Genomic DNA, 12,462 nt, shown 5'->3' on the forward strand with positions numbered 1-12,462 from the left:
TTTATATCATTCGGTCATGCACCCGCTCGCATTTGGCTCATCTTTGACATGCCAGGCGTGGCCATGCACCTGCTGTGCCAAATTTCCATCAAGCATGTAAACCCTCCTCGCACCGGGTTGAGGTAGAGCATGCACGTGGCAGAGATCGTATTTCAATCTCGTGGTGCTTTGAGAAGATGATGTGGTACTAGTCCTTTCACACGACGCGGTACCTGAAAGACAGGGATCGCGAGGGTCCGAGCTCTCAAGCTTGAACAACGCGATCTCGTTTCTCCAGGTTTGTTTTCGGGACCATCAACAACACCGCCCAATACACCACCATGTCGCTTTTCGGCAATCTTGGAGGCTCGCAGCCCGCCTCTACTGGCGCATCCGGCGGAGGACTGTTTGGCACAGCAACCGGCGGATCAGGCGGTACTGGATCAAGCTTGTTTGGCAACCTGGGCGGCGGTGCTTCGAATGCGCAATCTGGTACGATACAGGCACCAAGCTCTGGAGGCTTAGGAGGCGGACTTTTCAGTGGATTGGGCGGAGCAAAGCCAGCTACGACCACGACATCCTCGCTGTTCGCTGGCGCCGGATCGACTTCGCAGCCGCAAACACAAACGCAACCCAGCAGCCTTGGGCTGTTCAACAACACGGCGTCGCAATCAACAACCAACAACGCGCAACAAACGAGCGGATTCGGTCAATCGTCTCTCTTCGGCGCTACCTCGAACCAGCAGCAACCCCAACAACAGCAGCAGCAACAACAGGGCACGTCACTGGCCCAGGCAAACGCTGGCACCGGTCGCTCAGCCCACTTCGATAATTTGCTCGAGCGAGGGCGAAAGCGCAATGCTGGCGAGAATGGAACGACCAACTTTGACGAGCTGCCGTCCTTGCAGCTGGGCCTGGGAGACATCGCACGCAAGGTGCGCAACCTGGGCGCTGGCGGTCCCTCAGCCGACCAGGTCCAGGACCGCTCACAGGATCGCGCTGCGTAGGTTCAACACAATCGTGACATGTAATCGCATGCTGACTACTTCCAGACACTACCTACTCTCCGCCTCCGGCGTGAAGATGGGTAGCACCCTCCGCGACCTCAACCAATTCTCCTCGCAGAGCGGACTCGCCGCACCCGGTCAGGCACAGAACCTCTTCGATAACGACGTTGATGGCTACATCTCGAACATGCACTCGCAATCAACTCTGGCCCTCATTCAGGAAGGACTCGAGCAATCCAAGCGCGACTTCGACACGTTCCTCGAGGACAACGTTCAGATTGAATGGGACAAGCAGAGGCAAAGGATCTACGAACACTTTGGGCTTGGCCGACAGAGCGAAGACATGGCAGCATCTCAGAGCGGCGCATTCGGCAGCACAGCTCGCGGAGCTTTTGGACGCGCGACTGGGCGCAAGGGCCGTTCTATGGGACCCAACGGTGCATCTGTCAACGGACGATCAACCTTTGGAGCCTCTGCTGCTGGACCGCCCGTTCTCGGTGCTTCCCAGAGCGTTCTTGGTGGGCGCGATTCTTCCGACAAGTCAGTCATGGGCGGACAAGCTGCTCCTCAGGATCGATACGCTCGCGACAAGCAGGAGAAGTTCATGGAAGAAGTCAAGAAGCTTAACGAGTCCAGGCTGCGGGAGAGTACATTCTCGGTACTACATGCATTCTCCGACGTAGAGAAGGCTGCCGGTACAGAATACTCGGACCAGTTCACACGCGCCTACGGAGCGCTCATCTCCATCACCGGCGAGAAGACTGAACTCGAGGCATCCAACCCTGGCTCGAACCAACCGAAAGAGCGAAGTTTCGCCAGAGACTACCTGGACGAACAACCAAACTCTGCTGCTAGCGTTCGCATGCGCAAGCGTATACTCGACGGGTCTCGAAAGTACCTGGAAAGCAGGTTTTTGGAGCAGGTGGAAGACGTCCTACGGAGAAACCCCGCAGAGGCGCTCGTTGGTGGTGTTCCTTCAATGCTCAACAAGATCCGAGGCTTCGTGAGAGCGAAGGCTGCATTCAAGGAGCTTGGCGCAGATACTGAGCTATTCCAGCGAATAGGCGAAGCTGGCGAAGAGTTCCCCTGGATCATCATATTCTTCCTCCTGAAGGGTGGTCTACTTACCGAGGCTGCTGAATATGTACGAGAGAAGAGGAACTTCTTCCAGAACACCGACCGAAACTTCCAGGCGGCGATATCCCAATACGCCAGCGATCCGGACCGAAGACTGAACCCCGATACGCAACAGAAGGTCGCTCACACACATGCCCAGAGGACCCGTTTGAAGACGCCAGAGGACCCTTACCGATTGGCTTGCTACAAGATTGTTGGTCGATGTGACATGAGCAAGCGCAACCTGGAGCCGATCAGGGAGAACATGGACGACTGGGTATGGTTGCAGTTCAACTTGGCCCGCGAAGGCAACCGCGCTGAGGAGAACGCCGGCGAGATCTTTGGTTTAGAAGAACTGAGAACAGTCATCAAAGATATTGGCCAGCGCCACTTCATGAACGACGACGCCGAATCATCGGGCGGATATGGAGTTTACTTCTATCTCGCTACGCTGGCTGGCCTGTTCGAGCCAGCTATCAACTACCTGTACACCCACAACTACGTCTCGGCGGTTCACTTCGCGGTTGCTCTAGACTACTACGGCCTCATCCGCGTGTCGGACTGGACGACTGCAGGTGGAGAGATCATGACCTTCACTACGCGACAACAACCGCAGCTCAACTTTGGACGCATCGTTGGCCACTACACAAGCGATTTCCGTGCTGCACGAGCTGATGCGGCGGCCGACTATCTGGTGCTGATCTGCATGAATGCCGATCTACCAGGTGAAGCAGGCCGACAACAGGCAGAGCTCTGCCATGAAGCTCTTCGCGAACTTGTTCTCGAGACGCGCGAGTTCTCTACCTTGCTGGGCGACGTCAAATCCAACGGCGAGACGACACCGGGTCTTATCCAGGAACGCGTGCCGTTGCTCAAACTAGATGGCGAGATGGGCTTGTTGAACACCATCACTAGCGAAGCCGCGAGGATGGCAGACGACAATGGACGCATCAACGACGCCATCCTACTCTGCCATCTTGCTGGCGAGTATGACAGTGTCGTAACGATCCTGAACCGCGCGCTAGCTGAAGCACTCTCTGTAGAACTCGGCCAGGAGCCACTTCGTCTGGAGCCGTTGAAGCCACGTTTGACGGCTGCGGAGTCACAGCAGCAGCAACAACAACGAACCGATCTGACTTCGTCGAGTTTGAGCATGCTGGGAACAGACGATCCTGTCGAGCTCGCGCAGAAGGTTCTTGCGTTGTACGACGCGAACAGCCTATGGTGGAGGAAGGTCTCGCAGATGAACCGCGACACAGTTGGAATACTATTCCAGCTCAACAACGCGAAGAAGATCATTGAAGCCGGTGACTTCATGGCCGCACTCGGCGTAAGTTCTCACTTCACTGTCTCTCACAATCAGTCACTAACATTCCGCAGCAAATCGAAAACCTCCGCATTCTGCCCCTGTCCGCCAACGGCAATGTCAGCGACATCCGTGCCACCGCCAACAGCTTCAACTCATACCCACAAGAAATCTCGCGCAACATTGGCAACGTACTTCTCTGGTGCATTGGCTGCTGCTCGAGACATCGTGAGCGTCTTCTATCCGGACAGTTCGAGGACAAGATGCGCAAGGTTCTCGCTGATCAGCTCCTGCAAAAGGCAAAGGACCTGATGGTCTTTGCTGGATTGATCAAGTACAAGCTGCCACCAAGGGTGTTTGAGACGCTGGCAAGGGAGGGTCAGGAGGTTGGTGCTTTCTAGAGGCGAGGTGGTAACGATAGATGTTTGCAGGTTGGAGTCTTTGGATTTGGTAATGCAGTCATAGCATGCGCTTGGAAACGCTTGGGTTCGTGAGGAAAAGGTGATTGAGCATCTGCACAGCAATTGGGCACGTTTGGCTTGACATAGAGTGATACCAATAAATCATTGTAATTCGCGGCCAATCGGACCTCTTCGTGATCGTGATGCTGGGACGCCTTCGCCGGAAGAGGCCGCGTGGGGTGATGGCTAAGAAGGACATGTCACCGTAGTCGTACGGTGACCGTGGCGCAGGCAATGTCTCGCCATCTTGGCCATTGTTGGCATGCAACCGACACCAATTCAAGAAACGCAAAGGTCGTCCGATGCCAGGAACGTGCCGGTGGCCGGTGTTGGAGTTCGCCAGACGATCCTTCAAGGCTCGGGCTGATCGGCGGAGTGGTGTGACCCCACTTGACGGACCAGGGAGCTCTTTTCTTTTAGAGCTCCCACGTCACATGCGCGCGACGCCGCGACCCATGCTCCGACTCCCATCACCTTATCGCCAGTTTGAGTAATACCAACAACTGTTGCCTGTGATACATAAACACCACGTAGAGGTCATCTAATCACCAACTAATCGTATTACCTCTGCTACTCACAACCACCCAGGACTCGGCAAAGCTACCCCTCCAACCACCGTTGAGACCTGAATCTTCCCAACACGTAGGGACCCGCTTCTTCTCGGCGTCTTAACTTTTCCAACTAGACAGGTGAATCCACATTGACCTCATACTGACCCACGGCCAAATATCTCTTCGGACCTTCGCATCCAGCTGCGACTACCTCCAGCCTCCACTTACTACCTCAACTTCAATCTACACCTCTCACCCCGCCTAATACCCCAATCAACAACACCCAGACTCACAACATGGCGCCCACCGAGATCCCGCCGCCCCTCGATGGCAAGAAGAGGCGCATTGGAGTCATGACGAGCGGAGGTGACGCGCCCGGCATGAACGGAGCGGTACGCGCTGTAGTGCGTATGGCGATTCACAACAACTGCGAGGCCTTTGCCATATACGAGGGCTACGACGGTCTGGTCAAGGGCGGAGACATGATCAAGGAGATGCACTGGGAAGACGTCAGAGGTTTCCTGTCAGAAGGCGGTACCCTCATTGGCACAGCACGATGCATGGAGTTCATGCAGCGCGAAGGCCGCCGGACGGCCGCGAAGAACATGATCATCAAGGGTATCGACGCGCTGATTATCTGCGGTGGTGACGGATCCCTCACAGGTGCTGACAAGTTCCGCGCGGAGTGGCCGGAGCTGCTGAAGGAGCTGGTGCAAGAGAAGCAGCTCACACAGGAGCAGGTTGAGCCCTTCAAGCATCTGAACATTGTCGGTCTCGTCGGCTCCATCGACAACGACCTTTCCATGACCGACGCTACCATCGGCTGCTACACCTCGCTCGGACGTATCTGCGAAGCGATCGATTCAGTCGACACCACCGCCGTCAGTCATCAGCGTGCTTTCGTTATCGAGGTTATGGGTCGACACTGCGGTTGGCTCGCACTCAGCGCCGGTGTCGCAACAGGCGCCGACTTCGTCTTCACACCCGAGAACCCACCAAGCGAAGGCTGGCAGGAACAGATGTGCAAACAGATCAAGAAGCAGAGACAAATGGGCAAGCGGAAGACCATTGTCGTTGTCGCCGAGGGTGCCATCGATCGTAACTTGAACAAGATCACCTCAGAACAGGTCAAGGACATTCTCGCGAAGGAGGCGAAGCTCGACACACGAGTGACAACTCTCGGACACGTCCAGCGTGGAGGTACGCCCTGCGCCTACGACCGTATGCTTGCGACACTCCAAGGTGTTGAAGCTGTCAAGGCGGTGTTGGAGGCTACCCCCGACACGCCCAGCCCAGTTATCTGTATGCAAGAGAACAAGATCGTCCGACGGCCACTCCTCGAGGCTGTTGCACAAACCAAGGAAGTTGCTGTAGCTATCGAGAACAAGAACTTCTCAAGGGCTATGCAGCTCCGTGACACCGAGTTCGAGCAACAATACCAGGCCTACCAAATCACTACCGCACAAGATCAGCCAGACCTTCTATTACCAGAGAACAAGCGCATGCGCGTTGGTATCATCCACGTCGGAGCCCCAGCTGGAGGCATGAACGCAGCGACCCGTGCTGCGGTTGCACACTGCATCGCCCGCGGCCACACACCCGTCGCGCTCCACAACGGTTTCCCTGGCATAATCCGCCACCACTCCGATGAGCCAGTTGGCGCGGTGCGAGACATCAAATGGATTGATGCCGAGACCTGGGCCTCCAAGGGTGGATCTGAGATCGGAACGAACCGTGGGCTCCCTAGTGAGGATCTCGAGACTGTTGCGTTCGTCTTCAAGAAGTTCAACATCCAGTCACTGTTCGTTGTTGGTGGTTTCGAGGCTTTCACAGCTGTTTCAGAGCTGAGGAAAGCACGCGAGTACTACAAGTCTTTCAAGATTCCTATGGTAAGTGCATCTCCTGATAAAGTTGTTTCAATTCCAAGATGAGCAGCATGCTAACTCGACTTTAGGTCATTATTCCTGCCACCATCTCAAACAACGTCCCCGGAACAGAGTACTCCATCGGTTCAGATACCTGCCTGAATGCACTCATTCAATACTCCGATGCCTGCCGTCAATCGGCATCAGCATCTCGTCGCCGTGTCTTCGTTATCGAGACTCAAGGTGGTGAATCAGGCTACATCGCAACAGTCGCCGGTCTCAGTATCGGAGCTATGGGCGTATACACTCCCGAAGAAGGCATCAGCCTCAAGATGCTCGACCGCGACATTGACCACCTCCGCGAGGTCTTCAAGAAGGACAAGGGTATCAGCAGGTCTGGTAAGGTAATCCTAGTCAACGAGAAGGCATCCAAGACCTACAACGTGCAAATCATCGCCCAAATGATCGCGGAAGCCGGCCAAGGCAAATTCGAGTCCCGTCACGGAGTACCCGGCCACTTCCAACAAGGCACCATTCCCTCCCCCATGGACCGTGTCCGAGCCGTCAGATTCGCCATCAAGGCTATGCAACATCTGGAGAACTACGCCGGCATGGACCCCGACGAGATCGAAGACGACTCTATGTCCATCAGCGTCATCGGTATCAAGGGCAGCAAGCTCCTCTTTTCCCCCATGGAGCAAGTGGAGAAGAGGGAGACGGAGTGGCACCGCCGCCGCCCCAAGCATGAGTTCTGGATGGCGCTCAAGGAGACGGTTGATACGTTGAGTGGCAGGCCTCAGGCGCCTGTTAACCCGGATGATATCGCTACGTTGGCTGGACGGCCGAGGGCTACAAGCAAGGCTTATGGGTATTAAGGTGTGGGGGCGCGGGTTTTAGGGATTGTGACGACGGAGTTATGATTATGAAGTATTTGTAGATAGATGGATATGGCTTTCCTATGATAATGACTTTGGAATGACAAACGATTAACACTCATCACCAGTACCATGGAACGGTTCGCTTAAACAATGGTTTGCCGGGGTTCGTAGGGATGGTCGAATCCATACCTAGGTGCTCAACCATGGTAGCCAAGTATGACTCTACTGTGAAGACAGTACTAGGGAACATCTTTTTCCTCCAAGGCTTCTGCATTCACGATCCAAGACCACGGACATTTACCAAATCGCGGCTGAGCTGAACTTCCACTCGCACACTTGAACCGGAATTAACGCCGAACTATTCCAGCACACCACCCCCTAACTACTCTAGCTGCGGTAAGCTCCCAACTGCAGCAGTACGAGTCACGATGAGCGTATTCCAGTACGGGCTCAAGGATAAGTTCCTCACCAAGGAGGAACTCTACGAATTTCGTTTCCTCACAACTGTACTGGCCTGGACGAATCCTCTTAAGAAGAACGCCACGGTCAGTACGAATACTACCGATTCCGGGCAGTCAAACAACAAGCTATACCCGTTCGCAGAGAAGCTTACCAACTTGTTGGTCCGTGATGTGGAAGTTGTCGCCGTGACAGCATCAGACGCAGGAGAGATTCTGTTCCAAACAGTGTGCGATGACAGCGGCGTATTGCTCACAGAAGATGATACTGCCTCTGAAGCGGAAGAAGAGAGCGAGCCAGGTCCTGCAGCGGCTGTTGGGTATGTGCAGGGCCTTTGCAATGAACAGCGAAGCAAGACGTTGGACGAGCAAGAGCATCACCCTGCCCTACAAGTCCATATTCCATTGACTACTGCCGATGATATGGGAGACTCAATCGGCTGCTGGTTGCTTTCCAAGACAGAGAGACATCTGGAAGGAGTGACGCATCCCCGGACAACTGTCAGTTTCTCTCAGCATGCAGCCAATCTCGTGCACTTGATCAAGGCAACCTACGAACAAACATCAAAGAGTACAGCTGCATTGGCCAGAGACAATTTACGTAACTACGTGCTCTTGACCTCGACCGCCAAGATAGCTTCGCGCATCCAGAAAGGCAGCAAAGACCGCAACTTTTACGACTATCTAAGCAAGCCTGGCGATGACCTTGATAACTTCATGCTGCAGGAAGGTTACCACTTCAGGTCATTGCTTCTGGGTGACGCCCGCGATGTTCTCAACTCAAACTTTACCGAAATCCAGCGGAAAGTGATCGTTGCAGCGATCGGGTTTCTGGAACGTCGGTCATCAGCCAATGCAGACAAACTGCCCTGCCGTACTCAAGAGGCACTGGAAAATACCCGAAAAATCATCAAACCACTCACCCAGTTCAAGGACCTCCTGAACACCGGCGAATCGACTGTCTACAACCAACATACTGCTAGTCTTTTGCAGGACATTCTTAGTGCTGTGCTCGACAACCTAGTTGCCTGCTTCGAGTGGCTCGCAGCTGCACTGCGAAACGCACAATTGTTCAAGAGCAGCAATTACGACGCACTTCCAGGAAGTCCCGCAAGCGACGAAATTGCACTACTACTACTACTAGGTCTATTCTAGCCTATTCTAACCTTAATATTTAAGTATTTAAGCTCTTTTTTTTCTATAAAGTAAAACTATAGTTTAGTTTAGTTAATAGTACTTTAAGTATATTATAAAAGTAGAATAGATTAATATAGAATTATATAAACATAAACCTTTACTAAGTAATTTAAGTAGAGCTATTACTTATAAAAGATTTCTTTAAGTTTTAATACTAGTAAAGCTTATACTTATATAAGCTAGTATAGTCTAAAAAGATTTAAAAAGATTTAAAGTAGTTTATAGCTAAGTAGTTATAATAAAGTTTTTTTTTTCTTTAGAAGTGTATTTTATATAAAATAGAGAATTAAAAAAAAAAAAAAAAAAAATTTAGAAAATTATATAAGCGCTAAGCTCTAGCTAAAATATAGTCTATATATTAATATTAGAGAATCTCTTTTTAAGCTACTTACTTAGACTTTTTACTTCTACTTATTATTTAGTAAGTATTTTTAAAATCTTTATATATTAAAATTAGTTTAGACTACTCTAGATTAGAGTAGATCTAAGTAGATTTAGCGTAGTCTAGCTTTATCTTTTTTTTTCTTTTACTAATAAGTATAAAAGCCTATTAACTAATACTATTAACTATAATTTAGCGTAATCTTACGCTATCTATTTTTATTTTTTACTACTTAGAGTATTTTAGTAATAACTAGCTATTTTTAATTCTAATCTAGTTCTATCTATACTAATTTAGTTATAATATAAGTACTTAGAGTCTAGTAACTAAGAGATATAACTACTAAAGCTAAATATAATCTAAATAGTTATATATACTATAGTAATATCTTATATACTACTATTAAGAATAACTAGTAGACTAATCTAGTACTTTACTACTATCTACTAAATAAGAACTATAAAATATAGATTAGTACTTCTTTTTAGAGCTATCTAGACTAATTTATACTAACTTAAACTTTATAAAGTAGAACTACTATAATAGTATTTTATATTATTAGTAAGAAGAAAGCTTTAACTCTTCTTTATTATATTAATTATAACTTATCTAGTTAAGATTATTTTTAAGTATATAATACTATTTTAGTATAATCTAAACTAATCTAGACTAATCTAGCTACCTAAGTATACTATCTTTAGTATTATTATAATATAAGCTAAAATCTATAAAATATACTTTTAGATACTCTTAAATACTTTATTTTATAATATTTTAAACGCCTTTAATATAGATAAGTTATTTCTAAAGTAGAATATTATAGTTTAGACTACTACCTTTACTATATAAGTAATTTAAAGTTATTTATACTAATTTATACTAATTTATACTAATTTATACTAATTTATACTAATTTAAATAGAAATACTATTTAATATATTAATAATAAAAATACGCCTCTATACTTTAGTAAGTATATCTAGTTTAATACTAAGATTTTTAGAGTTATCTAAAAAGCTAAGTCTTATAGTAATACTAATAGAGCTTCTAAGACTTTTAGTAAGTATATAAGTATACTTTTTTTTATTCTAATCTAAACTTATCTAATTTAGTTTAGAAAAAAAAAAATATAAATTCTTTTAAAAAGAAAGTTCTAGCTTTAGAGATTAAAATTAAAAGTTTTATTAACTTACTATTTTTAAATAAGAGTAAGCTATCTAAAGCTACTAGAGATAGCTTTAGAGCTAATTACTCTACTCTACTTTAAATTAACTTAGCGTAGTCTAAATCTATCTAAAGCTATCTTTAGATTAATTTAGATAGTTTTATTCTAGTTAGTATTTTTTTAGTTATAGAGTTTAGTATCTAAAATACTCTAGTATAAATTAGTCTAAGTTAGACTTTTTAGAGTTTCTTTTAGTTTTAATTTATTTATTATTATTTTTTATATAGTAATTAGTTACTATTTAATCTAAATAGGTTTAGATTAGTATAGATTAGCTTTAGCTCTAGAAATATAATTATTAATTTCTTTATTATTAAGTAGAAATCTAAATCTTAAGTAGTAATACTTATAGCTTAAAAAGCTACTAATTCTAAAAAAGTAAGAACTATTACTAGTAGTCTAAAGAATATATAACTAAATCTTTTATCTACTCTTAGAGGTATAGTATTAAGTAAGCTAAGGCTTAGAGCTTTAGCGCTACTATCTTTAAAATAGTTAAAGCTTTTAAATTTTTTAAGTCTATAAAGTAGCTATTCTAATACTTTATAAAAGAATTATAATACTAAATACTTTATAAAAAGACTTTATAAGAGAATTATAATTTAATTATATACGCTTATTACTAATAGAGTAATATATTCTAAAGCTTTATAGTTAGAATATATATACTAAAATCTTAGTAAAAGCGCGCTTCTTCTATTTTATAAGTTACTTTTAGAAATCTAAAGATATATTAAAGACGTAAGTAGCTTAAATCTAATACTAAATACTACACTACTATATTAAATAACTTATAAGTTTCTTTAGCGTTTATAAGAATAAAACTAATTTCTTACTAGTTATATTACTTTACTATCTTACTAATACTTAACTAAATTATTTTCTTATCTATCTACTTTAATTACTTTTCTCTAAATTATATTACTATTATGTATCTACTATAAGCTATTTTATATCTACTAAAAAAGAGACTATTAAAGAAGCTATCTTTAAAGCTATTTTAGTAGCTATAAAATAAGATATTATCTATAATATAATACCTAATATTTTAAGTGTTATAAAAAGTATTCTAAAATATATAAAAAGCTACTTTACTAATACTATTAAAGGCTCTAAAGCTCTTATTACTACTATTATCTTATAGATATATTTATCTAAAGTAAGGCTATTAATTTTTCTTTTTACTAGTCTTACTATTAAAGAACTTACTACTAATATATATAAGTTTTTTTACTACTCTAAGCTTATTATTAATATTAATTAGAGCTATTCTATTACTATAGATACGCTAGAGACTTATACTATTTATATTTACACTTTTATATATAAACTAGTACTAACTATAGAACTAAGCTTTTCTAGACTTATTTTTAATACTATAAAGTTATAGATTAGAGCTATAAATAGAATTATTAGCTATTTTAATAGTATATTAAATAATAATAAGAAGAAGTTTATAGATAGTTTCTTAAGTATTACTATACTTAAGTAGATAGCTACTATAATAGCTATAAAGCTTTATAGTTAAGAATAGATAGTTATTATTATTAGGTACTATCTACCTAAAAAGTTAATACAGCGTTATATTATAGTTAATAGTTAATAGTTAATAGTTAATAGTTAATAGTTAATAAAGAATAAATATAGCTAGCTCTATTAGTAGTATAGCTATTACTATATATTATGTTATTTCTAGTTATTTCTAGTTATAGTATAAAGAAAGTTGTATAGATAAGTATAGAATAAGTCTATACTATAAACTAAAATAACTATATTACTATAGTAATATATACTAAATTAATATTAAAATTATTTAGTAGTTCTAAAAGAGACTAGCTTAAAGTCTTTTTACGTCTTTTAATATCTTTTAATATTATTTTACTATAAAAATAACTAAATTAGACTTAAAGTACTAATTAATTTCTTTATACTTATAATTAAGATTTAAGTAATTTTAAAGTTTATTATACTTAGAAAATTTATTAATTTATTTAATCTAATATATTCTCTAGCCTATTCTATTAGAATATTAGACTA

The 12,462-nt window shown here is 44.1% G+C and overlaps 3 protein-coding genes across 3 annotated transcripts; all 3 read left to right on the forward strand.

Annotated features, from left to right (window-relative positions):
* Positions 1-320: 320 nt before the first annotated feature.
* Positions 321-3,809, forward strand: J4E87_007833 (uncharacterized protein; the record flags this gene model as incomplete). Its single annotated transcript, XM_049379426.1, has 3 exons — positions 321-982; positions 1,032-3,432; positions 3,483-3,809. 3 exons carry the CDS (start codon positions 321-323, stop codon positions 3,807-3,809), a joined length of 3,390 nt encoding a protein of 1,129 aa, XP_049231000.1.
* Positions 3,810-4,716: 907 nt separating this feature from the next.
* On the forward strand, positions 4,717-7,160 carry J4E87_007834 (uncharacterized protein; the record flags this gene model as incomplete). Its single annotated transcript, XM_049379427.1, has 2 exons — positions 4,717-6,309; positions 6,375-7,160. 2 exons carry the CDS (start codon positions 4,717-4,719, stop codon positions 7,158-7,160), a joined length of 2,379 nt encoding a protein of 792 aa, XP_049231001.1.
* A 132-nt stretch (positions 7,161-7,292) lies between these two features.
* On the forward strand, positions 7,293-8,776 carry J4E87_007835 (uncharacterized protein; the record flags this gene model as incomplete). The annotated part of the gene is made up of 2 exons (XM_049379428.1): positions 7,293-7,300; positions 7,555-8,776. 2 exons carry the CDS (start codon positions 7,293-7,295, stop codon positions 8,774-8,776), a joined length of 1,230 nt encoding a protein of 409 aa, XP_049231002.1.
* Between the last annotated feature and the right edge of the window lie 3,686 nt (positions 8,777-12,462).

This window comes from Alternaria ethzedia (assembly GCF_023757985.1).
Source record: "Alternaria ethzedia strain BMP 0044 chromosome Unknown scaffold_22, whole genome shotgun sequence".
NCBI classification, from domain to species: Eukaryota; Fungi; Ascomycota; class Dothideomycetes; order Pleosporales; family Pleosporaceae; genus Alternaria; species Alternaria ethzedia.